This window comes from Rissa tridactyla, chromosome 12 (genome assembly GCF_028500815.1).
Source record: "Rissa tridactyla isolate bRisTri1 chromosome 12, bRisTri1.patW.cur.20221130, whole genome shotgun sequence".
Lineage (NCBI taxonomy): Eukaryota > Metazoa > Chordata > Aves > Charadriiformes > Laridae > Rissa > Rissa tridactyla.
The window spans coordinates 2,311,736-2,338,784 of record NC_071477.1 but is presented as its reverse complement, the minus strand read 5'-3'; the positions used below and the strand labels follow the sequence as shown (position 1 = coordinate 2,338,784).

The 27,049-nt window shown below is 43.4% G+C and overlaps 2 protein-coding genes across 3 annotated transcripts; one reads left to right on the top strand and one right to left on the bottom strand.

Annotated features, from left to right (window-relative positions):
* The first annotated feature begins 2,872 nt into the window (after nucleotides 1-2,872).
* HRH3 (histamine receptor H3) lies at nucleotides 2,873-5,355 on the top strand. The gene is made up of 3 exons (XM_054218487.1): nucleotides 2,873-3,098; nucleotides 3,404-3,570; nucleotides 4,480-5,355. The coding sequence occupies exons 1-3, from the start codon at nucleotides 2,888-2,890 to the stop codon at nucleotides 5,353-5,355; spliced, it is 1,254 nt and encodes a 417-aa protein (XP_054074462.1). The 5' UTR covers nucleotides 2,873-2,887.
* Nucleotides 5,356-19,588: 14,233 nt separating this feature from the next.
* Nucleotides 19,589-26,779, bottom strand: MTG2 (mitochondrial ribosome associated GTPase 2). 2 transcript variants are annotated; one of them, XM_054218675.1, is made up of 6 exons: nucleotides 26,494-26,779; nucleotides 24,643-24,790; nucleotides 23,898-24,013; nucleotides 23,015-23,257; nucleotides 21,418-21,556; nucleotides 19,589-21,042 (listed from the first exon to the last, which is right to left on the bottom strand). In XM_054218675.1, exons 1-6 carry the CDS (start codon nucleotides 26,749-26,751, stop codon nucleotides 20,648-20,650), a joined length of 1,299 nt encoding a protein of 432 aa, XP_054074650.1. In that variant the 5' UTR covers nucleotides 26,752-26,779; the 3' UTR covers nucleotides 19,589-20,647. The 2 variants fall into 2 exon arrangements, with proteins under 2 accessions (XP_054074650.1, XP_054074651.1); XM_054218676.1 differs by having other exon boundaries at nucleotides 23,039-23,257.
* Nucleotides 26,780-27,049: the final 270 nt, after the last annotated feature.

Below are 27,049 nucleotides of genomic sequence, written 5' to 3'. Positions count from 1 at the left end.
AGTACACCCCACATCAGCATTACACCCCACATCAGCAGTACACCCGATATGCGCATATATAAGCACTCACGGACATGGGGATAGTGACTTGTGGCAAACGGACAGCGTAAGCCAGGCCAAAACGTTAGTGATCGTACCATCTGCTCGCGTGTCTGTATGCAATCTGCTTTACCTGCCCCTCCGAGGTTGGGTGATTTCCTTTGTTTATTGCCAAGATAGCATGTTTCCTGAAATATATTAGAAATATATTTGTCCTTCTGCTGAAGCAAGAGAGAAACATCAGAGCCAGGAAACCTATAGTCTGCTAAGCTCTGTCATCTCTTATTTATCCTGGCAAATTACTCTGGATAAACAATAATTTAGATTTGTCCACGTTACATTTTGCAAATCACTTTATAATTCACCTTAGGTACAAAGTACGGTTTCTGCTTTCTATCTGGATGGTGAGAATTCTGAATAATGAATGACAGCTGGCAAACAGCAAACAGCTCCTAGTGATAATGCCGCGACATGCACACAATAATTTGGAATTTGTAAACATTTGAGTGAATACTAATGATTGTCTGAATAGCTAGAGATTACAAATAACACCCGATCACAAACAGTCGCAGAATGAATGTGGTCTGTGGGTTCATTAAACAGGGGGAAATAATAGAAACCCTTTCTCTGTCACATCTGAGATGATTTGCACAAAATTCAGGTGCTCTGGGCTGTGGCCATGCTGCAGCTGCACAGCCGGGCTGCTCACCGCCCCGCAGGGAATTCACTCGGGTCTGGTGTTAAATCTGATCTTTCTCCAGCGCTGAACCCACGCGTGAAGTTCCTGGAAGCCTCCCACGGGCACAGCGCACCCCCCCGCCGTGACCCCACCGACCGGGAGTTTCTCCCACCTGCAGCATCGTCTGCTCTCCCACCTGCGGCTCCCATGAGCCCACAGTGACATCCTTCATCGGGACGCAGCAGCAGCGGGGACCCAGCCTTCCGTGGAGTGGCCTGGGGACACTTGTCTTCCTGAGGATGGGAACGCCCCATGTCAAGCACAGCCTGCCCGCACTGCCCCTGCACGGCACCTGTAAAAAAGAAAGCCCGGATCGAACCGTGGAGCCAGCAGGTCATCTCAGTGCTGGGCAAGTTAAGGGACAGGACGAGGCCGGTCCTTGCTGGAGGCCGCCCTTCGGCGGGTGCCACCAAAGGCCATCCCTGCGGGAGCGCTTGGCAAGCTCCCTGCCTGCGCTGCGCAGTGCTCTCACCTCCCAGCTGTGCTGGCTAGAAATGATTTAGCGTGATTTAAAATAGCCCTTTCAGCCTCCTCCCAGCAGGATCCGCATCTGCTATCAAGATAGCGGCTGTGGTAGTGGGTTTGAAGAGGAATTCTGCGAGGTTGTAACAGTTCCTGATGTGAAAATGGCTTTTGGAGTAATCAGAAGGCAGCAAACCCCCTGGGCATTATCTTCATGCATGGCTCTGGGTTTGCACAATTTTCTGCTTTGCTTTTTTAATCACTGTACTTCAAAGACGCACACAACTTATCAGACTTCCCCAGAAAGAAAGGCACTTTGCCAGGATCTCCAGCCAGTATCCCTCCCTGGATTCCAGTGCCGCTGCCCTACACGTCCCCATGCCGTTCTCCAGGGTGGTGGTTGTGGCAAGTTGACCCTACCCCGGCGACGGGACACCCATGAAGACCTTTCCACTCCTGCGGTCTGGAGCAGGCACTGCACACAGGGGTGTGGCGGTGGTAGGTAACTCCATCCTGGAGCATCACCAACTGAAGAAAGTATTCAAACAAAAGTTACTCTCCTTAGGTATGAAAAGCTAAACAAGTGGAGGGAGAAGGAGGCACTAATCTTCCCCCTGGAGCTGGGCACTGTGGGCAAGGACTCCTTGGTTTGCAGACCAGGTGGCATGGCCACTTGGTGAAGAGTTGCCTGCTCCCAGGCAGCTTTATGTCTTCCTCCTGCTGCCAGTGAGGGGCAGGGGCAAAAGCATCACCCTCCCTGCTCCGCCTGCCCAGAGAGCACTCCTGGCTGCCCTCCAAGCAAAAGACAAGTTAAGCCTCGACCTCCACTGCTCTCCACTGAAGCAGAGACACCGAGGCAGGGACCTTAAGCGCTCCCCATGGCCTCTGTCAGGAGGGTGATGCACTGGGGAGGTGCAGGGGTGTTCCTGTGGGTGAATACAGGGTACTCTAGGAGGATTCAAGGACGTTTAGTGATGGTTTTTGTTAGGGTTAGGTTGATGGTTGGACTCAATGAGCTGAAAGGTCTCTTCCTACCCAGACAATTCTATGATTCTGCATTCCTGATTGAGAGGGAAGGAGGAATGTAGGGGTGCTCTGGAGGGATGCAGGGATGCTCTGGAGGAATGCCGGGATGCTCTGGAGGAATGCCGGGATGCTCTGAGGGGATGCAGAGTTGCTCTGGGGGGACTCAGGGATGCTCTGGAGGGATGCAGGGTTGCTCGGGGGGGACTTAGGGATGCTTTGGGGGACTCAGGGTTGCTCTGGGGGGACGTAGGGATGCTCTGGAGGGATGCAGGGTTGCTCTGGAGGAATGCCGGGATGCTCTGAGGGGATGCAGGGTTGCTCTGGGGCGACTCAGGGATGCTCTGGAGGGATGCAGGGTTGCTCGGGGGGGACTTAGGGATGCTTTGGGGGACTCAGGGTTGCTCTGGAGGGACTTAGGGATGCTTCGGGGGCTTCGGGGCTGCTCTGGAGGGATGCAAGGATGTTCCGGGTGGCCGCAGGGACGCTCAGGGCTGGATGGCCGGTCCCCCCGGCCGCAGGGCAGCGCGGGGCTGCGGCCCCCGGCGGGGCGGGGAGGCGGGGCGGGCGGGGGCGGGGAGGGGCGGCAGCCCCGCGGCGGCGGCGCGGCGCGGATCGCGGGCCATGGAGAGCGGCGGGGCGCTGAACGGCTCCGCCGCCGCCGGGCGCTTCGCCGCCGCGGGCACGGCAGCGCTGGGCGCGCTGATGGCCCTGCTGATCGCCGTCACGGTGGCCGGCAACGCGCTGGTGATGCTGGCCTTCGTGGCGGACTCCAGCCTGCGCACCCAGAACAACTTCTTCCTCCTCAACCTGGCCATCTCGGATTTCCTAGTAGGTAAAGTGCCGTCCCCGACCCGTCGTCCCCATCCCACCGCGGGGCTCCGCGCCCCGGCCCGGCAGCAACTTGGCGGCGGGGCGGGCGGGGGCTGCCTCCGGCCCCGCTGCTCTCGCGTCCCCCCACCCGCACCCCCGGGTCCCCGCCGGCCGTGTCCCGCTCCTGCCCCCCGACACCCTCCCGCAGCCCCGGGGTCCCCTCCGGGCACCCTGCGGTCACCCCCCGGCCGGATCCCGCAGCTCCCCCCGGGGGCAGCCGCCGAGCGGGCTCCCGCAGGCGAAGCAAAGGGAACCCTCCGGTTGCAGGTGCCTTCTGCATCCCCCTGTACGTGCCCTATGTGCTGACGGGGAGATGGATCTTCGGGAGAAGCCTCTGCAAACTCTGGCTGGTAGTTGATTACCTGCTCTGCACCTCCTCGGTCTTCAACATCGTGCTGATTAGCTACGACAGATTCCTCTCGGTGACAAGAGCGGTGAGTCCTGTCATGGCAGCTGAGGGAGGAATAAATCTCCTCCTGCTTTATTCTCCATATTCTCTGTAATAATTAAAAGCTCTTTGAATCCTCCAGAAATTAGGAATCTTTCAGCCTAGTGATGGAAAGCAATAATTACCCACAAATACATAATTCAGCTGTGGTTGCAGATTAGTGTTTCTGACATAATTAAATCATTTAGGGTCCAGACCCCATTGTGCAGGTGTTCCCTTCCCAGATGACAGGACAGTGGTGTACAAGTGAGTCAGCGAGGTAAGCAGACCTATTACTAACTTGCAGGGGCTTATTATCTCCAGGACAAACAGGCGGATTGCGGTCGGACTCCCAGCTTCTCCCTGGCTACCAAGGCAGGAGATTGCAGTACCAACTTTGGCAGGGCACAGCCCTGAGGTCTCCGGGCACGTGGTGAGATGAAAACGCTCGGCCTTTCACAAGGAGGTAACGAGCAGTTCGCAGGCGGATCAGATCCGTGGCTGTTTGCGTCTTCCCTGACTCCAAATGCAACAGGGATTAGGTCCAAGGCTCAGGGAGAGCCAGAGCTGGTCCAGGAGTTGGAGGCGTGCGTCTCCCCGGGGTTGCAGAGAGTAGCCGGGGACAACTCGGGCAAGTGGTGGAGTGCAGCAGACTGCTGGGCTCCAAACCAGTCAGTACATTTCCACTAAGCAGAAGCCACGTCTGCTTTTGGAGCTGCGAGATGAGGGTTCTAAGTCTTCCCTGCAGGAGTGTGATTTATCTAGCAATTGCTCCTGTCGCCTATGGCACATGAATTTGTTAGACCGCTGGGATATTGCCTAGCAACTTTGCCAGGAACGCTAACAGTTCATTTGTGAAGAGCCTCAACCAGTTGGGGTGTGTGGCCATACTTAAGAAAAGGTTTCCCCGTTGCAGGTCGCCTACAGAGCCCAGCAAGGCAACACCAAGCGAGCGGTGCTGAAGATGGTGATGGTGTGGGTACTAGCGTTCCTGCTTTACGGACCTGCCATTATCAGCTGGGAGTACATATCAGGCCGGAGTATCATACCCACCGGGGAATGCTACGCTGAATTTTTCTACAACTGGTATTTTCTCATGACAGCCTCTACGCTGGAGTTTTTCACCCCTTTCATCAGCGTAATGTTTTTCAACCTGAGCATTTACCTGAACATACAGAAGCGGACCAAAATACGCCTGGATGTTTTCCACGAAGTGCACAACCACTCCTTCACCGAAGAGATGGAAATGAGCCCAGAAGCAAAGCTTTCTTTGAAATGCTGTACGTGGGAGCAGAAGGAGCCAGCTGAAACCCTCGACCTCTCTAAGAGCAAAGCTCAAGCAGCAGCCTCCCCGGCCAGCCTGGGTGCCAAAGACCTGCTGTCAACGAGCTCCGGGAAACCCAAGTGTTGCAACAAAAAGAGCTGTAAAAATTCAGCATCCACTCTGTCCTTAGAGAAACGGATGAAGATAGTGTCCCAGAGCATGACTCAACGCTTCAGGCTCTCCAGAGACAAGAAAGTGGCTAAATCACTGGCAATCATCGTGGGCATTTTTGGGATTTGCTGGGCACCGTACACTCTTCTGATGATCATCCGTGCTGGCTGCCATGGCCACTGCATCTCTGACTACTGGTACGAGACTTCTTTTTGGCTGCTGTGGATCAACTCCGCTGTCAACCCTGTCCTCTACCCTCTCTGCCACTACAGCTTCAGAAGAGCTTTTATTAAACTCCTCTGTCCCAAGAAGCTGAAGATTCAACCTCACGATCCCCTCCAGAACTGCTGGAAGTGAAGCCAGCCCCGTGTGCGGAGGAGAGGAGCCTTGTTTTAATACACCCGTGTTACGGAAAAGTGCTGTAGCTTGCTTCCTTGGAGAAACCTGGGAGCACGGGGCTGGGGCACATGAGGAAGGCAGCAGGGAGACCACTATTCATTTGTTCTAGTCCATCAACAGCAAAATCACACGGAATAGAAGGGTAAGGGATTTTTTTTGACATTAATCACATTCAGTGAAATCCGTGTCCTCTGCTTGCAGGTGCCACAAAAGAGCTTTGCTGCCACCTAGTCAGCCAGAGTGGCACCAGCGCTTCGTTAAAATGAAAAGTGAAAAATAAAAGCTAACAAAAATAAATATCTAGCCTAAAACTACTGGACTAAAGTACATTTCACCTGCTTGCAAACCTGATTTTTCCCATGAACGGGAGGGTTTTTTCCTTACACTTAAGATATTAAACTTGTGTGATGATACAGAAAGAAAAGAACGAAGCAGCAGGGAAACACCTCATTTCTCATTACTGCCCCAGCAGCCACAGCCATAGCCTAGATGCCCGTTGCATGTGGTGCAATCCGTGTCCCTTCCACTCCCCAAGAAGGGACAAATCTCTGCCCAAAGGAGTCTACAGCCAGACTGGGAGGCGTCGAGCATCCTGAAGCACCCTGTTGGCATTCCCTGATCCCGGCTTCAAAACTGAGCGGGTTTCTTTGTTCCCGGCCCTGGCAGAGCAGGACTCCCACAGCAGGAGCAGCCGGGGGCGGGAGCCCGGGCAGCCCCCAGAAGAGGGAAAGGTGCCAGCGGGGCATCGGCTGCTCCACAGCCTCCCTCACCATGACCCACAGACATTTTAAAATCTCCTCTGCAGCATCTTAAAAATACTCTTTTGGCAATGTGCTAGAGAATGACAAGCACTGGGAAAAGCGAAACTTGTGTTCCTTTTTCCTTTAAGTTTCTTTCAGAGCTCTTAATTCTAGCAAGTCCCAGAACCCTTGCGTGCTTTCTTCTGAAATAAATAATTTGAATGGAGACCCGGCCTGAGCTGATCCAGGCAACATCACCATCAATGTTTTTAATTTTAAAATTTTTTAAAGCAGTCAACTCTTTTCACAGATAGAGCACCAGATTCAAGAGAGCAGGGCTTTAACCTCTGTCTTAACATAAAATCTTGGGCATTTTATCTCTGCTTCCCATCACGGGCTTCGTTATCCTTGTCCTATTCTCTAACCTCTTTGGGAACAGATGTAGCACGACCATAAAGCGAAAGACTTCAACTGCCCATCTCCATTGGCGCCGCTCGGTGATCTAGTAATACAAATACATAATTAGTTGCCATGGCAAACACTCATATTTAACAGTATTGTACAGGGAAGTTCAAGATCATAAATCTGAGAACTACAATTACAAATAGAAACCCAAACGCTGTGAAGTAGTACCCAAAAGCTTATGGTGGTGTGATTGCCAATTACTCTTCACTGTTGTAAGCACGCTGCTTTTTGGCTGCTGCTAGGAATAAAAGAAAATGCTATCCAACTTTAATTCCAGTGATATTGGTTGAGTAGGATCAGTGTTGTCACCTGAAATCAGGTTGTAAATGATGTCTGGTTTTGTGTATACGATATTTCAGTCTTGTGACATGTTCAGTCAGACCATTATATACGGGTTAAAATACATCCTTTGAAGTAAGTGTACTAAGAACTGACAGTACGTGCTGTTGAGCCTGCCTGTACCTTTCCTTGTGTCTGCTACCTTCTGAAAACCCCAATAAAGTATTTTTATACGAGTCTTGCCAAATATTTTACAGTAGACAGGGTGTTGCTGGAAATGATAAAATCCAACTGAAAGCAAAACATCTATGGATTTGCCTGAGGAGACAGTTAAAGCCTGTACATTCCATAAAAAAATAGCTCCTCAAACAGCTGAGTTTCTCTTACCTCTAATAGTCTGGCCACAGCAGAGGCCAAGCAGCTGTTAAAATGATACTAAATCGGTTGCAAAAGAGAAACAGACCCCGTTTCATCGTTCCATCCCTCAGAGAGCCAGCTTTCTCCAGGAAGATTTTCTCGGACTCTGAAGCCGTGCCCACAACACTTGCTTCTGTAGCGCTTCCTTTGCCCCAACATGACACAAAAGTCTCTTTTTTGTACCTGTAGGACACACATCCCTCTGGTGCCCTGATTTCTTTCACCAGTCCTTGGCATGCTTGCAAATAAATGTTGATTGCATGCCATGTACTGCCACCAAAACGAATATGATGCTACAGGCAGCTACTGAAAACTCAAGGCAGATACCAGTTATTTAACAAAAATGAGTAAGATTACAGCATAACGCACCTTGCTGGGTTCCTTCCCTTCTCCCTTTTTGGGGGGCTTGTTTTTTCACAGAAATACCCCTAAACATAACGGAAAGCCCAGCAATCTCATTAGCACAGACGCTTTCTATTATTTTAAGAGAGAGGAAACCTAACAGAAAAGATAAAAGCTCACCTAAACAAACTCTCACAGCTCTCCGTGTTAACAGCTAAATCTCTGATAAACGAGACGTGAGAATACCTTCCGTACCGCGGGTTTGTTACTTCAGAGTAAACGAATGAACAAAGACTTTATCAATTCCTGTGCAAGACATTTGCCTGGGCAGGGACGAGTAATTGGGCTTTCTAGTAGAATAAAATAGGAAGATGACAGAGGAGAGTGGGTTGTTTTTCTTATTTCCTCCACATTCCAATACATGTCAAGAATGTTAAAACATTATTATGCAAGAACATCAGAGCTAAGCAACAGGGAGCACATACTGAGTTATTTTAGCAGGCTTTCCCCCCCCCCCCCCCCACCTTTCTAGACATTTTCCCTTTTTAGAGCTTGAATTCATGGAAACAACTGTAAAAAAAAGAACAAAAACTAAACCAACACTTTAACACTCCGAGCTCCAGAACTGGTTTTCCTGCACACCATGAGCAGAGCAAGCAGCCATTTAAAAAGGGACTTGCAACTGTTTAAATTCTGAACGTGACTTTTTTCCCAGATAGTCTGAGCCTGCAATCTCAAATTCTCAGCTTACAATTAAGAATTTGTGTACTGAAGGCAATCAGCAGTTTTTCCCCTACAAACCCAGGTAGTGACTCTGCTCAACAGCTGTGAGACCAGCTTTAAATTTCAAGGTGACTTTGCAAGCACATGGGGTAGGAATTCCTCCCTTTCACATGTTCACGAGTCAAAGAGCTAAAGCTGTAAGCAAAATACCCAGTTTTAGGAGACTCTCAAAATTCCTAATTCTCACGGGGAGTTGGTGGAGATTGGTTTTGCTTTCAGTGATCCATAAGACCACAATGTACCTGAAAAGCACATGCCATCTGTGCAAGCACCGCACTTTCTTAGACATCATCTTAGACTTTCTAGTGACATCAATATATTTCTGTATAATTTAAAACCCTAATGGTACTTTTCTCTGAGCTTTCAGAATGCGCTTTCGGTCTTAAAGTCCTTTCCCCAACGCGTAAAGAAATGGATACATTTCACCGCGAGCCTTTTGCACAGCATTTTTATGGTCTCTGACCTCCGTAGGGGCAGAATTACCTAAACTTAGCTGGAAGTAATTTTATTCATTGGTGGATTTTGCAAGGAATACACTTATATTCCTTCCTGAAAGAAGAGCTCTTGCCTTGCCAAATAAAAAAGAGAAATAACTACTTATGCCTGGACATGAGGTCACACCTGAGCCTGGGTTTCACACTGAAAATGTTATAAGCTAGTTTGAAGTTTCAGAGCAGCTGATTACCAATTCAAATATGCTTAAAAGAGTATTTGAATTCTGCTGATTTCCAGTGTTCAGAATGCGAAGGTCTGTATGCATTTGGAAGAGGCAGGGACTAGGGAGCTTCTAGGCATAATCACACGTGAACTGTGAAAACACGTTACCATTAGGCAAGGCAGGGCTTCTTGGCCACTAGCCTAGCAAAACATCTGTATTTTTTGCTACCATGCCTGCTCCCCGAAATGCCCCATTCCTATTGTCTAGACATAAACCGAGCAGGCAGGACCTGTTTTCCAAAACCATGAAAGGAGACTTGCTGGAATTACGAATACGCATCAAATAGTTGTGGAAGCACACAGGCTTCCGCACAGAAAAGAAACCCGGCTATTTCCAGAGAGAAGTCTGCAATTTATGCATGGAGTGTTAGTAACCAAAGTTGGTGCAGCTGTAAATCATACCCAGGAGCTTTTTAAGGAAATGGGCTGAGCGCCTTCCCGTAAGACCTGTGCGGAGGTAATGCCAGTTCCCTTCCCTTAACATAAACCCACACTCCATTAATTGAAGGATGGAAAGGCCACCGTAACGAGGTCTGTGGGCCTGCATATCAATAAACTGTCAAAGAACATTTTTCAGCACAGCTACTTTCTTTGTGGCTCTGTAACGCTCCCTCCCTAATCACCAATAACGAGAGATCTCTTTACACAGACAGAGGATCTCTGCTCCCAGCACCCCTCCTCAGCACCCTTCCTCAATTACTGTTCCTTGTTTGTTCTCCCCATCCCGGAGTTATACAAATTGCTCCGTTGTTCCAGGGGCATCACCAAAGCTTCATTAGCTCAAGCAGGAGGCTAGAGAAGAAGAGAGAACACAAGAAGGAGCTTTTGTCGAAAAACACCTGTCTGGAATAATTAATGAGATTTTGCGACAGGGGTGGTCTTTGAAATTGGGAAGATGTGATTACATTTTGATTTGAAAGAATGCTAACGGTTTTCCTTCCATGTTTGTAAATGAACACTCATTTTCACAGCAGAACTCGGATGGGAAGACGGTAGGTTAGCATCCTTGCTAGAAAGAAGTTTAACAACACAATTTCTATGAGGGAGGATTCATTTTTCATAACCCCAGCTCCCACGCAGCGATACCAGCCCAACTTTGCAGTACAGACCCGATCTTGAAAGAGACCTCCTCCTCTCCACAGAGCCCGTTCTGCAAACAGATGGAACACAATAAGGAGTGTTATTATCTTTACTTCTGATGTGGGAATTGCAGGCAAGAATAAAAACACTTCACCAGCCACCCTGAATGAGCGCCACAAAAGGGAAAAGCGCTCTCCATTTCTACCACCACAAAGCCAGCCTTTCACACAAGATTTCACACATGTCCTGGTGGACAGTGGGGAACTCACAGCACTTCTGTCTTCCCTTAACCTTGATGTAAATCGCCTCCTTTCCTCCTTACCATCGCACGACGTACTTTTCTGCCAATATAGTTGTATTTGCAGCATTAAGGAATTACGGGGTTTAGAAAAGCAACTAGGAATTCTGCAGGGTGAAAGGTATTACCTATAACCCGGTACCACGTTTTACTGATATATTAAACTATCATTGGCATTCACTTCAACAAACCCAACTGCTACCTGGGAGAGGAAGACGCGTACACACCTCAAAGGCAAGAAAACCCAGGTCCGTCCCTAAAATTCTCGTTGCGAGCTCAGGAATGCTGATGACTCATTAAATCAGCACCATTCTTACTGCTACAGTCCAGGATGCATGAGCATTACTTATTACTAGGTATTCACAAGCTCCACATTTTTACTCCATAATTTACAAGCTGCTTGCACAGTCTGGGCACAAAAGGGAACTAATATTTAATCCAATTACCAAACATTACAGGTAGAGCTACGCGCGCACATTTGTGGGGGGAGAACAAGACTGTTATTTTTCCATTTGTCAAATTCTACCACCTGTAACAATTTTTTAAATGACTCAGATGCACCAAGCAGGACTTTTTGTTGTGTTGTAAAGGCTTTTCTTCTACATCAAATACCTGTCAATAATTCCTAAGACCCCCTGCCATAACACACAAGGGTTATTATATATTAGAGATGGCAAGGAAAGGGTATGAAGGCAGGCGGTTGCGGTGCGCGTGTGTACAAACATCACAAGTGTCCCTCCTGTGCATGTAAATGCACAATTCATAACAAAAATAGAGTTTCTATAGGCAGACTGTGCCCACAACTTAGGCATCTGTTCTTTTAAGCACAAAAATGCATCTGTGATGTGACACTGACTTTTGAATGGTTTTTAACACAATACCCTAGGGTTTCGCAGCACAATTAACACTGAAGGAAAACTGATTGCAAAGTAGTTAATAATCTCAGTCAAGATATCTCAGAGCATTCACAAGCAAGCAGCTCTCTGCTAGAAGGGCAATGACAGTTCTGGCAAATTTTTTAGCCGTTAAGTAACAACTCACACACAGCTTTAGTCATTAGAAGCTGTTTATTGAACAACAAACAATAACAGGAGTTGCATATATAATTCCTTGAACATGAGGTTGCACGTACGCCCTGCAGCGTTCATGAATTGATGACTGATTGACAAAGCAGAGCAATTACCCTCCATTACGAAACTAATTTACACTCTAAGAAGCACAAATCTAATAGACCATTACAGCTAAAGCACTGTTTAGTATCTCTGATACAGCTTTGTATTCAAAATATAGAGGGATAAAATAACACGTATACTTGCATGAAGCTTATGTAGAGCGCTCCGAGAACTAGGAATTAAGCTGTTATCCAAGAGCTTTCATGAAAGTAACAAGTAAGAAGATCCTTTGTTGTTGCCATTAATACTTTTAATGGAGGTCGCAAAGTACTTTATGGGACTATATAGCCAGAAGAATGTCAACATATAGCTAATTCTAGAGTAAAGGAAAGACCAAAGTCAAACATGCATGGACGACTGCCATTGCGAGTATACAGCAAGAAGATAAATTAAAATCTCGGCAGAGGACTAAAGCACCCAACATACCCTTTCTGAAGTTCTCAGTGGGAAGAACTCATGCAGACTGAAGTACACAAAACAGTTCATCCATTTCAGAAAGACAGAGCTGAAATCCCTTAGAAATTCCCCCTCAAAAATCCCACATGCTCCTGACCTCTGCGTCAAACCAACCACTTCAAAAGTTGTTTCCAAGAACATGGGTTTTATAGCAATTTCCTTTGAGAAAACTAGAAATACAACCGTCCTTCATTCATCTCGAGAGCCTGCCCCAGCTAAAGTAGTGAACAGAAAAGTAACAGGGAAATCAACTATTTAAGGTCATTATGATCAACATGTTTTCACCTCAGCAATTAATTCACGGCGTACTATTTGCTATGCATCACTTTCAGTAGAGTGCCCTTCAATCACAACTTATAAATAGAGAAAATTTCTAATCAATATTAATCACTCGGAACTATGGCATGACAACTTAGCAAATCAGCAGGCAGTACAACAGAATTGCCGCCTCCACACCAAAGCAAATAAAACAGCAACTTCAGTGAGCCTAAACGTAACATCTCTGAAGATGTATTTGTGTGCCAACAGGATCTACCAAACTGCCCGAGAAAAACAGATATATTAACTATCAAAGACAAGAACAAGCATAAAATATTTTTTGAGAAAATCTGACCAAGTTCCTTCTTTATTCAGTTACATTTGTGACCCGCTGCAATTATTTTCTCCATTAATATATCAGCACTCAGGCTTTACTAGCACGAAAGTGGGAATAGAACTATTTTTTAGGTGGAATATTCACTAAAAGCAAATTTCCAACTGCGCAACTGTTCATCAAGCGACCTGGTTAGTTAAATGTATTATTGGTTTTGTTCCAGACTAAATACATTAGGAAATTAACTTCTCCAGCACTAACTTAATTTAGTCTTATTATACAATTCTAGAACTGTTCTGTGTTGATCAGTTTCACGAGCCACTTCAATACATTTAATAAGCATTACAAAAATTACTATCTTTAGAGCATTTAATTAGTGATAATGTATATGAATTAGTAGCATCAGCTAATAAACTGTACGTTTCAGGTGGCAATTTTTTTTATCTACCAACAAATCAAGTTTTATTTACCGTGGAAAAAAAATCCTGAATGCCTTCAAAACCACCCCAGGAATTGTTTTGAGTCCACTCCCAGAGAGTTCCTGAGCGCTAAAGGCGACTGCGATACCGCGAAGAGGCAGAACAGACATCGGCGGATTTTGTGGAGGGCGGACACGAAGCAGCACCCTGAACCAGGCATCTCTTCAGGGAGTCTCCTATTCCCGTGCTCTGCACACATTTAGGTGAAGTTCTTTGAAGCTACAAATGCAAATATGACATACGCGGTTAGCTGCAAGTCACGCTGGTACAACACACCTAGATTAAAAATAGTAGTGTTACAGGACTAGCACTACACTCCATTTTTTCCACATCCCAGGTCTTCCACCTTGCCAGAGCTCCTACATGACCATGCTGGAGTCCAAATCCAGACAGATTTAAATTCAAAATTGCTGAAATTCAGTGGGACATAGGCTTTTCCCTGCCTGGCTAGATTTGGACGTCAGCCTTCTGTGATTCAGTTTCTACCAGTGAGAGAAGGTTAATAAATCACTCTCAAACATAAGGTATTGTCATATCAAAAAAAAAAAAAAAGAAGAAGATATGATGTAAAACACATGAAATTTTCATCCCTCAAAGCCATTTTCCTAATGGCGATAAATTAGTTAATGAAGGTAGAAAATTTCGGTTGGTACAGAAACAGAGATGAGTTAGCTTACCAAAATAAACCACATTTTTTACATCTATAGTCAGAGGGGCCATAAGGCCCTTGCCCAGCTAGCATGGGATTTAATCCATAGCTTAGACGGGCAAGCTTCAAAACCACAACTTCTGGCACTGAAGTGATTAATGTCACCAGGTTTTGTTTTTCTAGACAGAGCTCACTGTCCCAGTAATTGTTTATTTGAACTACTGTCCTAAACTTCCATTACATGTCTGGTGTGGGGGTGGGTAAATGAGGAAAATAAACATTTTCTAAAATAATGCAGTAAAAAAATGTTGATTTAATACAGTGACCTTTTACCAGGGTATTTTTTTAAAATGTGATAAATGTGTGTCCTGTCTGGACAAAGCAAACTAGCTGCCCAAACATATCTTCCTGATTTGTAACAGAGGAAAACAACAGGAAATGAATAGCCACAAAACAGTACGATTTCATGAATAAGATAATCAAAATATGGATACTTCATCTGTAATATCACAGATGTCTTCTTGACAACCAGTGTTTTAGCAATTACGTGGCCTCATGCAAATATTTTCCTTCATAAGCATTTTCCAATTTTAGTGGAAGATTAATTTATCTCGATTTAGCCAGTGAATAGCTAACTTCTATCAATGGCTGATTAGTGCACCTACAAAGGATGTTCGGGGAGGGATTCACATGTCGTTGGAAAACAGTGATGTTCCAGTCTCAATGATAATTAAGCACGAGGAACCAAATGTCAAGATTCAAATGAAAAAAATCTTTAAAGCTATGACCAAGCTTTTCCATATGCTAAAATCAATCCAAACCCCTAGATGTTTTCTAAAATATTGACTCTTACCTACACATTAATTGACTATCGATTTCTTCAGTTACAAAGACAAAAAGGCACCCGCTGAGGATTTGAAAAACAAAACATAATTTGTTCTGCAGTTAGTTTTTAGCCTTGCTTTTCAATCAGTGCCAGTAAGTCTGGATGTGAGTGCATTTCTAAAGTGTGTATTTTAAAAGGTGATTTAGTCTGTATAAAACATTTCCAGCATATGTGAATAAGCACAAGGCTCTTCATGTTTTGTGCCTTATTTCATCCAATAATGATGACATAAAATAACAGCATTTTACTATACTGCAATGGTACATTCAGGTTAAAAAAAAAAAACAACACAAAAAACCCGACTTGGGCCAGGGTCACCACTGCATTATGCCAGGGTGACTCCAATTAAAATTAATGGCATGTTACCAGAATAAAATGGATTGTAACAAAGTAACCAGCCATACCCATTACCTCTTACTGAAACTGAGCATGCAGACATGAGTTAGTTATTAAACCATAATTATACGGTTTAGTAGTATGGCTAGTCTTTTGTCTTTACTCATTGCTCAGGAAATACAAATATAATACACAAATACTTCCACCTCGGTGACATAACAGTATAGCAATAAGCAAAAAATAGAGCTTAAGCAAGGAACGCACACTTCAAGGTATCAAAGTCATATTTCATATAAACAAGGGCAGAGAAATAAAAACAAAAACAAAAAAACCAACCTGTGTATAAGAAATCAGACACTGTTAAGGCCTCCTTGGACAATTCTATTTCAATCAGGAAAGAGGAGGTGAAAAAATTACTCTCAGTGGGAAAATGAAGGGCAAACACAATCTAAATATTAAAACAAGGTTGATAAAAATCTCCCTGCCTTTGTCCTACCAGCTATGTTTTATGTCTCAGAAAAACGGGCACATACCACATAATAAATTTCAGAACCGCATAGAGAAAACTCGGGAGTGCAGCCCGAAGGTAGCTTTGTTCTATTATCAAGAGTTGCAAAATCATCCCTTATCATTATTGGCATACATATATAACCTCCCCTCCAAATATTAATAACTTCAGTCTTTCCAGACCTCTGTAGTGCAGGCACAATTAATCCCTATTTAACAAGATGGGGAAACTTGTTAACGGGGAACAGCACTGGAAACTGCAGTATGGAAGACAAATGGAAGAAAACAAAGCTGTTCTTCAAAGGCCAGGCACACATCGATATTAGGATGCAGTTTAGCGGTTTCAGGATTAAGTTTTAATTTATACCAGCCCTATTTTCACAATGGCGATGAACTTCATTATTAACAGAAGTGGTCCAAAACCAAATATATAACTTTCACAAGAACGACAGGGCTGCAGACCTATTGAAAAGATGCTGAGCTCCAAACCTATCCATTCTCCCTACACATACTACACACGGTACTACCTCTCCCAGGAAGCCTCATCTCTTGGAACTTGTACGCAAGACAACAAACTCCAGGTTATGGGTTACAGTGTCCCCAAAAATAAGAGCTCCCAAAGTAAAGGTAATTTTGCTACTAGTAAAAATTCATTTTTACACAATAGTGGTGTTTGTAGAAAGATTAAGCCAAAGCTTATATTCATTGCCTTTTAATTCCCATTGCAGAGTTAACGAACATTAGCATTCCAGCAGCCTGTCTGCTCCTATGTCTGTTCCACCTGCCGTTCAATTAATAACTCATTAAGTTACACATCTGCAACACACCTAACCTCCGCTCCCAGCATTAACCTTACATTACAGGTGGCAGCCAATGAGCCCCGTTAGCAATATCCTGTGGAAGACAAGACAACAAAGAAGTTAGATTGGTGTTCTGTGTCCAGTAGCTTGTACAAACATGTGCAAACTATGGCAAGGTCCCGTTCTACCAGCAGTAACATTTCTGGTTCATAGACATTCCTCTAATTTTGTGATTTGAATCAGTATTTAAAAACAACAGGTTACGAGATTTTAAACATGTTCAAGTCAGAGTACCTATTCACTTACTACAAATTTACTCAAAAATAAAAATCACTATGAAGAGGCTTAATAAATACGCGTACAATAGTGAAAAAAGTTTCCCTTGCAATGGAAAAAGAAACCAAGTGAGAACGGACACTTGTGGAAATGAAATGCCTTTCATTGCGTTCGAGCAACTGGTGACATACCACTACTTTACTATCCCACACCTAAGCATACGTACTACCAGAATGTACACAGGCAGGCATCACACAGCATCTGGCGTGGTGTCCTACACCTCCCGCCCGTGCCGAGCTCCCGAGCAGTGCTACCCACCGGGTGGAGGGGTGGCAGCCCTTGCTCTCCTCCCAGCATGGTCCTGCAGCCCAGCAGAACTACCAAGAACAACTTCAGCCAGGGCCTCATTTTTATTGCCATCAGGTCAATTCATTGCAAAAACGTTCTGATTCACCTTAAAACATATTATGTAATACAAAAAAAAAAAGTGCTTAACAATACCATATAAGTAAAGCAGCTTGCAAAATACACCATGCTTAAATGCACTGATCCAATGTTTTATTTAAAACATGTACCGCAATGAGTCCTCAATATCCATGTTTTAAAAGTGTGATCCTTTTTAATGCTTGTTTTTGCATTATCATTTCATTTTCTTTTTTGGTTCAATTGATACCACCTACACTTTCCAAGAACTTACAAAGGGGGAGGGAATTGCAAGTAAACATATAAAAACCCCCCACAATTAGCACTAAAATATTCTTGTAATCATGTACTAAAAAATGTATTCAAAAGATGAGTACTAGAACTGTAAAGTGCTAAACAAAATTATGGCTGAAGCTTCTCTAGGAAACATAAAATAGACTGGACTTCAATTTACATTAAAATAAAGCTTATTGTCAAAATAAGAAATAAAATCCCCCGTCTCTTTCATCTTGTCAACCTGAAAATCAAGAACATCAAAAGTTTCAGCAGCGGAAAGCAAAAGCTTGTTAAAGAATGTCATGCAGAAGAAAGCCATCAAAACTCCTCCAAAACCTAAAAGAAAACAAGCCAGCCCACCCCAACCCCAGACAAAACAACAGTGGGAAGAAATCCCATAGCGTATCATTCTTCTCTGAAATAATTCATCATTCTCTCAACGTGATTTTTTTTTTTTTCTGTTCCTAGAGGTAAAACAGGTTTCCTTTGCAAATACCTTCTTTTCAGCAGAAACAGAGGTTACTCCTCAGTTCTGCACCTCATAATTAGAATGGGATGCAAGAGATATTCCTGCCACACTGGAGAAACGTGACCCAGGCTATCAGCTCCGATTGCGCTGGGAGCACACAGCTGCTCCTTCTAGCATTAACACAGGGACCTCCAGCATGAGGTTACTTCATTTGGTATAGATGTATATTGACTACAGTAAGTTCAAGTTCCTACAAGCAGTTGTTCCAACACTAAAGCTGGAGCTATTTGGCTATTTTCATCAACAGATGGAGGAGTACGGGCTCCTGTAAAGACTCTTTGAACCCTCCAAGCATGTGGTTAGGAACTTGGTACTGTCATCTCAGAACAGGTGGCCGAAATGTTAAGAACAAAGAAACCAATTATATGATCAATAGGACACTCTAACAAGCCATCTAGCAACCTGCTCTGCTTTTTGCACATCACTACATAAAATACGCTCCGCTCCAAGAACTGAGGTTGCGTGAGGACTAGAAAGTAAGGGTGAAAGCTCCTGTGAGTACAGAGGCTTTTAAAACAGCATCTGTCATTCTCGAAGACTGCCAAACACTAAAATACAGCCAGAGAGAGCATGAAGTATTTGTACATATCAAATGTTCTGCAGAAACAGAAACATTTGCAGAAACATTTGTAGGTATCAAATGTTCTGGTTTTTTGAGGAAAAACAACAATGAAGCCTAGAAATCCTGCAAAACCCAAACAGAAGGGCAGAACTGAATATTAACTTCTACCTAATTCAGTTCAGTAAATCCCAGGGATGAAGCAACTACAAAGCAAAACATGAGAGTGACTTTGGGATTTAATATTTGTTTTCACTTTTTCCTGATAATATTTATATCAATATCACTGCTTATAATGCATAGATTACTTTCCACACCTGATCGCAGCAAGAAATTCTCAGAATATGAATTTAGGAGAGGTAATTACCTGGTTTGCCCATATTTTTTATTTAATAATTCAGGCATTTGAGTTGACCTTGCACTTTTTCCAGAATAAAACCCTGCTGCTCTTCAGAATAACATGGGGCATGCACCTTCTTTCTTATATAGGCAAGGCCAGTTCTAATTCATAATCATAATCACAGAGCTGATCCCAACACTGATAGAACAGGAGGGTGTGAACTGAGGTTTAATTTAGAAATTGAACAAGACTGCCCCGTTCTAGCCATAGCCAGTCCATTGCTCAGAAGCCTTTTAAGGATGCACCATTCAGAAGCATTAGAGATTAAATCAAACAAAACGTGCACAGTGGAAAAAGCAGAAAGAATCATCACCTTCACTGCAGTGTATAGAAGTAAGTAGTTAGAGGCTACAGCTGATTTTTTTTTTTTTTAAACCCACCAAGTAATTCCTACTACTGCTGATAGAGCAGAAAATAGTCAATTTTAGTTTAAACATAATGAAATCCTTATTTGTAAGCTAACAAAGCTAAACCAAAGACAAGAGATAGGTGCATGTTTTATAATGCACCAAACTGTCCTTAAAACTTAACTAATGTATTTCCTGAAAAAACAAAGCCAAGTTTACAAACATCACATCTTCTATTTTATGATGGTGCTAATGAGTTTACTTTGTACTTCATTGATACGGCAAAGTATGTGTAAGGTCTGTAATTCCAGGCTGCTGTCTTGGAAGGAAAGTTAATCCGCTTTAAAAATCAAGAAACTTAAGTAAAGGCTCACAAACAACTGTTTCTCTTGACCATTTATTTGTATCTCAGCATTCCACAAGTCTGTTAGGGTCTCTTATGAAAAAGCTTGATAATATGTTTTGATAACTTTTGACTTTTCACTATTAAGATAACCATCTTTTACACAGAAAATAACCAGAGTATACAGAAGCAGCTCTGCTTTCAGCATGAGGAGACAGCAAAGAGCCACTCTTCAAAATGGAGATTTCTGAACTTCTAGAAAACAAAATTTAAGAACATTGTCCACAAAATGATGTAGGAAAAAAAAAAGGGGGGGGGCACAGAACTGTATTCTTCTTTTATTTGGAATAGCTAAGCCTTGGATTTCTCAGAACATTGCTTGAGGTTCCTCAAGGAAACTAGAGAAGAACTCAGAAGTTAGTCTCAAATGACTGTTCCCTGGCTACTTTATACAGCTTCTTAGCTGCTGCCTGCATTTAAAGATAGTTACGTATTTATACGAACAAGGAAATAATTTCAATCATTAATTGAAGCTGTTTCATACTCCTCCTCCCTAAAAACACTGAGCAGCTGTGCCTCCTGAGAATTAAAAAAAAAAACAACAAACTAAAACAATCAAAACAGGAGAAAAGTTTAAGAGACAAATGAAAGTGGTTATGGTATAAAAAACAGATAAACGTGGCACAACCTTATTTTTATTTTAAAATTTTTGATTAGTGAAAATTGAGAAGTCACTTCAGTTCAGAAAGCAAGCCAGCATCTTCTGCAGATCCTGAATTTCAGTCATTTCTACTAGATAGCATTCTCTTCAGTCCATAATTAACTACCTAATGCCAAACAAGACCCAGGTTTCCAATTCAACACCCATCATGATTACAATTTTCAACTTTTGTTGTAGAACACCTGAGACACCTCAAAGGTGAACAAACAAACAAATCTTTCCAATGCAACAGTCCAGAACAAATCCACATTCTGTGGCCCATGCATTAAAAAAAAAAAAATAAATTCCAAAACCAAACAAAACCACACAGATGCCATCTAATCAAATTACGACATTTTTTTTTTCTCCTTCCAGTACAGTTCACAGTAGTTCTGGTTCCTACCACTTGACCGGGCTCTGCCCTAGCGATTGTTCTGTCTTCACATAAGTGTCATACAGTTCTCTTAACTGCAATAAGAGTTCCTCGAGGTTGTCTCCTGTCAATGCAGACAGTGCAATGACCCGGTCATCTGTCTGTTCTTTAAGGAGTGGCAGATTGATCCTGGACTGAGCAAGGTCAATCTTATTCCCGATGACAACACAAGGCCTCTCAGACAATCCTTTTTTATATTGCTCCAGTTCATATTTTAAGTCTTGCAGCTGAATCCATGGCTGAGACACAGAGAGATCCACCACATATAAGAGAAAGCGGCAGCGTTCAATATGCCTTAGGAAGGCCATCCCGAGGCCCTTGTTTTGATGAGCTCCTTTGATTAAGCCAGGAATGTCGGCAACTACAATGAGAGAAATTTCACAGTGAATTCAACAAAACAAAAAACCCCAGTCTTTTACTGGCCAGTGCAAACACTTTTAGAATTAAATCTCAATGCATCAATATTTAAGCCTACCTCATGCTAAGTTTGGCTGCTATTATCCTTTAAAATCCCTAAATTTAGATTATTCCAGTGAGGACAGAATACAGAATGCTACTTTTGATACTAAGAGCACATATAAATGAATCTGAAATGGGCTCTCGGCATTGTTTTGTTTGAAGTTCTTTGGAAGTAGCAAGAATTCTACAGAACTACTAAACTTCTGCAGCATTTCAAAGAATAAGACAGGTGACACAAATTGCTATCAAGGCACACACAATGTACTACAATCCTTACCTGCTACTTGTTCATAGTCTTGATAGTGGACAATGCCGACATGGGGATTTAGGGTTGTGAAAGGGTACGCAGCCACTGCTGGCTTTGCATTAGAGATTGCTCTCAAAAGTGATGATTTGCCAGCATTGGGAAAGCCCACCTGGAATACAAACACTCATTAAAGCCACAGTCGTAGATTAATCCCAATAAAAAAACACTGTAAGCTTTTGCAGATGTGACAAGGTTCTTCGAGCATGAATATAAGAACATTAATTTTGCATATTTAGTTCTGAAAAGCATCCTGGTTTCCCTTTTTTGTTTCTCCTAAACCCTGTTTTATTTATATGTGTATTTTCTCATAACTGTTAAACAGATCAAATGTAGAAGGGTCCCCTTAACTTTTTTGTGCCATCTTAAGTATTTACTTTGTTCAGAGCCAAATGTGTAAATACCATAAGATCTCTTTTACCCTGAAATAATACTATGACACTTTGTCCCGCACTTTCCATTTTATCTGTATTCTCTAACTCTGATTTATTATTTTCCAAATTAATACAGAATTGGCTTTGTCCCTGATTCAGTAACATAGTTTGGCCTGTAAGTAAAAAGAATGCCTACAAGTTTGGGATTTTACAGCTCTTCATAGCCTTGACATCAAAGAATTAAATTGAAACTTGGCCTTCTGGCAAGAATTTAAACAAACCTATCTCAGAAATAAAATTACTCTGGGATATCCAATAGTTGATATATGAAAGCTACATAGATGGTCAATAATCCCCAGATGAAAGTAGATCAAATCCTAAATTCTCCTACTTGCTGATGTCAGACACTCTGAATTCTTGAGGAAGTGAAGTACAGAACAAAGTCATCTCAGATTTCCAAATTAGTGCCAAAGATGTGAGAAGTAAACCAGAGTGTCCAGCTGGTCAGAGAATTAAGTGTATTGATCCACCAATGATAACTTTTTTCTCAGATGCTAAATAAATTCACAAAGTTCTGCTAGACCAGACAGTTATTCTGCAGTTGTTGAACTACAGCAAGAACTCTTTGCAGCAAAGCATAATTTTAACTGCTTTACCAGCTGGTGTTAAAACATTTCCATACTTAAAAATGAAAACAGCTTAAGCCCTAAATTGACTTAGCATTCATGTCTAAATAGTATTTTCATTTCAGAGGATGCTAAATCTAGAACTAACAAAGTCAAACGTTTCGTGTCTGTAAAAAGAGAAATGTAAGGATGAAATAGAAGATAATTTGAATTTTACCAATTTTCTTTTTTTAAAAAAACAAGAAAACAGGAATTAATTTAGAAGAACTCTCCATACTGTTCATCTGCAGAACCGGCAGACAAAGCCTGCTGTACATCATCAGTGAGTCTATTAATCACTGATGAATCTTGCACATCGCTTTCCTATACATAGTGTTGATTTTAGCGAAAGTAGGATGACGTCAAGTAGCAAGAGAGTGACAGCTCTGCAAATCACTTTGGACACCCTTCTACCAAGTAACAGCAAGAAAGCATTGAGTTGCATCTCTAAACAAGCAAGCCAAAAGGCTAACAAAAATGTTATCAAACATTATTTCTTCAGTCAGTCAAGTGTCATCCTACAATGATTACCTGAAGAACCACAGCAACACTCACCAATCCCGCATGAGCTGTTGTCTTGAGTTCCAGATGGAGGACCCTTTCCTGACCCGGCTCTCCTGGAGTAAATAATGTTGGAGCTCGGTTTTCATTGGAAAGAAAAAAGCGATTACCTTTCCCTCCAGCTCCTCCATAAGCTGCAACATACTCTTCACCATGTTGAGTGAGGTCAGCCACAACCTTCCCATCCTCTTTAACCAATGTACCTACAGGCACCTTAAAGTGACGAGAGATAGAAGCATTACACTGCAGTCCAAAGTCTGCAGCAGAGCTGTCTTCAGCAGATCCTTTACCAGCAGATTTGTTGAAATTTAATACTCTTTATTCTCAATCTGGGGAATCCCAAAAGAGAATTGGACTTCATGAGACTCAGTTTCTGGACCTAAATGACACTGTCAGACATTTACACTTCATTGAAATGTTAACAGTGCTATAACTCTCTCTCTCTCCTTTTATTCAAAGAAGGCTAAGCACAGTAGTGAGCTAAGAAATACTGTAGGTGTGCACCAAAACAGGCATGTTGAAGAAAAAAAAACATGAAAGAAAAAAGTCTGCTCCTATTTGAGAAGTTCTGTGTTCTGACTGCTCTAGGCATATGAACCCTAGAAGTAAAGCAAATCAGAATTGTATTTGTTTTGGCAAGATGTACCTTCCAAAGAAGTCTAATTTTTCTTTTACAAACAACTTAAAGCAGCTTGGCCTGCCTGTGTGCCAACCAGCGCTGTCTCAGCAGAGACAGCACACAAGGCTCCCTGAAAAAAAGCACGAGATTTTCTCACAATAAGGTCATCCAGCTTGAAAATCAGCCATGTTAATACAAAGCTAACACACTAGCACACAACCTAAGTTTACCTACTTTAACATACATGTATGCACCATTAGCTCCGTAACAGTTTTTGCTTCTTCCTTTCTCTCCATGAAAACCCTGATAGAAGGGGAGGACTGAAGAAAGTGATTTCATTTGCCGGTCAGCTGTAAAGCAAAATACGTATATTTTAAACTCATTGTGTTAGTACAACAGGCAGAGAAGAACAACCTTTTGACTGTTCTTTCCCTTTCTGAATGTTGCATGAATGCATATCCTATTTACTGTCTAACAATAACATATCAGGGAAAACTAATCTTAATGTAAGTCGTGATGAAGTTTATCTGCCCTTACTTAGGTTTATTAACCATGCGCTTCATTATGTGGTAATTCCAAAATCAACCATTCCAAAATACTCTGGAAAATTCATTTGCTAAATTAGAAGATTTTGCAGCAGGGTGGTGGCAGACGCAGCTTTATCCATCTCAAGAGTAAAATTTGATCAGATCCTAGCCTTATCACAACATAGTCATGCACCTGCCACTAAAATGTCTGCAAAATATCTTGATTTTCAAAATACTTTCTAAGGCTGTCAGTGTCATTTCTGTCCCTGTTACCACAGCTCAGGACAAAGCTTAAAAAGTAAAGACATCTTACACAGAAAGAACCATTTTAACATTTTTGACATTTACCAGCTCCCACCATACATACAGTGTGCTGTGGGATTGTTTTTGCTGGGGGGTGAGGTGTTAAGTGATAAAACAACAAAAAACAAAACAGATTTAGTGACTCTTACCTTTCAAAATTACATGACCCCCATCACCTCCATTTCCACCATCAGGACCTCCAAATATTTTTCTGGGTTCACTATAAAAAGAATGACCCCCTCCTCCTCCTTGTCCTCCAACCACACGCACTTTACGGTGATCCACGAAATAGCGTGTCTGTAACAAGGATGGGTTTTGTACCCTTTAAGTACAGTTTATCAAGAGTCACCTTCCAACAAGTTGACTGTTATGCAAAACTCAGTAATATGCAGACCTGCTATGTCACAATGAGTTCCATTCAACCGCAAAAAAAATAAAGAAATCAGAACTCTGCTGTCATTCACAGATCACATAAATACAGCATACTAAGTATAATATTAAAGAAAAACAGATTTAATTTTTCAAGTATTTTTAGGAACCCCCTTAAAGGTACCTCCCTGAGGCTATGTCGATATAACCTAATGCAGCAGGTCAGATGCCTAAAGTGCCAAATTCACATTCAGGGAACTAATAACAGGAAAAGTATCCTTTTAATAAATTTATATAATGCTGACAGGTAGCTCGAGAGGGCTACCACACGATAAGCAAAAGTCTCTCAGTAACTGTGTTCCTACTCATGAAAACAAAAATTTAAAAAAAATTATATACATAAACATTTTCCTTCTTTAAATTGAACTGGAATTTGCAGAAAAGACATAGTACATGTATGGCAGAGATATTCTCACACAGACTCACACTGTCTATAACAGCTGATGAAATCAAGGCAAACTTCAACCTTCCAACAATCAAAAAAAGTATTAAAGACAAAGAATATAAAGTATCTGCAAACAAAGTAAGCACAGGAATTCTTAACATATGTCACAACCTGTTGCTCAAGAGCTAAAAAAATACAGTGTCAAGAGAATTCCAGATCTTAGCTCTATTTCTGACACTAACTTCTAAATACCTTACTTCTGGCAACTAATTATGCTGCACTATGTTTCAGCTTTTCTGTCAGCAAGGTTTGATGATATTTACCTATCTCCAGGAATTGGGCGGAAATCCCCAAGGGAAGGTATTAGAGAAATACATTCATACAGGCAGCTGAAATTGTTTATGTATCAAGAATGAAAAGAGAAAGCATGACCTTGACTGTGGTAACATTCAAATTCTGTCAATTACTAGGGGACTTCATAATGAGAATGAGAAGGGTCACTTCAATTAAATAGCCCAAACAGTATTGGAGGGAGAAAAAGTCTTATTAGTATTATGATACCAAAATGAGAAACTGAAAAAAAACCAAACCAACCTTAACTCTTGATTATTAAAGTTATACTACGGCCAGTAATTTCTTAAAAAGCCTCTTTTAGAAAAGTATTTGGCACCCCCACACGGCGAGACAGGAAACTATCGCTTTACATGGGAAGTAATTTATTGATCATTAGAAAATAAGGTTTTCCCTAAACGCGCAAAAAGACTATGAAGAAAAAGTTCTAGGACCTTGCAGTTTCTCTGACATAAAGCACTGTCTGTTTGGCAGCCGGCTACTGTGTAAGACTATAAAGTCCGTGAGAAACAAAACGGTATTTTAGCTTTAAATCTACACAGGACCCTCTACTTTCCCGACCTATGGGTGCTTCCAGCCGCGGCTCAGGGCACCCGTACGGCTCCTGCGGCCTCTCCGAACACCGGGAACAACACACGACAGACTTATTTCCTCACTGTTCACAAACCTAATCCCATTTTAGAAAAACAGTCCCTCACATCAGGAGCACATACGCGATGGCTGTCAGGAGAGCACAGGAAGGAGCGGGTAAGCTGTTCTCTGAGGCGCCTGGCAGGTTACCGCCCAGCAAGGTAACCCCACTGCCCACCGACAGCTCGTTTACTTCAGGACTTACCAGTTTCCTTTCCGAAATGACTCTTTTTTGCCTCAGCCGCCTGTTCTTTGAGCACTTCGCGCAGCTTGTGGAGAAAGTCGGCTGCCGGCCCCCCGCCGGTACCGGCCTGAGGAGATGGAGGAGGGCCGGCCTCCACGGGGCCCAGCCACCCAGCACGGCCCCGGCAGCTGCCGGGAGGGCCCGGCACAGCGGCAACATGCCGCTGACAGCAGCCGGCAAGGCCCGGGCGGCCAGCAGGGCCCGGCACGGCGGCAGCATGGCGCCGGCAGCCGCCGGGACCGACCGCCCCGCCCCGCCCCCGGCCGCGCGCAGGCGCAGTCGCATCGCTGTGGAGAAAGCGCGGGAAGCTGCGCCCGGCTTCCCCTCAGGCAGCGGGGCCGTCGTCGTGCCTCACAGCCGCCGCTGCAGGACTAGCGTCGATCCCGGGCGCCGCGGTACGCACAAAGTCTGTGGTACCCGTGAGGGATGAGTAGAAGAGCGGTACGGGGAGCCGGGTTTGGGATCCCTGACCCTCAGGGGCCTGCTGAGTGTCCTGCCTGCCGCGGTCTTAGCAGCA

Excerpts from the sequence above, each read along its gene's own strand:
- HRH3 (XM_054218487.1), top strand. The coding sequence starts at position 2,888 with ATGGAGAGCGGCGGGGCGCTGAACGGCTCCGCCGCCGCCGGGCGCTTC. Across the intron at positions 3,099-3,403 it reads CATCTCGGATTTCCTAGTAG|GTGCCTTCTGCATCCCCCTG; the intron begins GTAAAGTGCCGT and ends CTCCGGTTGCAG. Across the intron at positions 3,571-4,479 it reads TCCTCTCGGTGACAAGAGCG|GTCGCCTACAGAGCCCAGCA; the intron begins GTGAGTCCTGTC and ends TCCCCGTTGCAG.
- MTG2 (XM_054218675.1), bottom strand. The coding sequence starts at position 26,751 with ATGCTGCCGCCGTGCCGGGCCCTGCTGGCCGCCCGGGCCTTGCCGGCT. Across the intron at positions 23,258-23,897 it reads GTGCATACATGTATGTTAAA|GTGCCTGTAGGTACATTGGT; the intron begins GTAGGTAAACTT and ends CGTCACTTTAAG. Across the intron at positions 21,043-21,417 it reads AGACTATGAACAAGTAGCAG|TTGCCGACATTCCTGGCTTA; the intron begins GTAAGGATTGTA and ends CTCTCATTGTAG.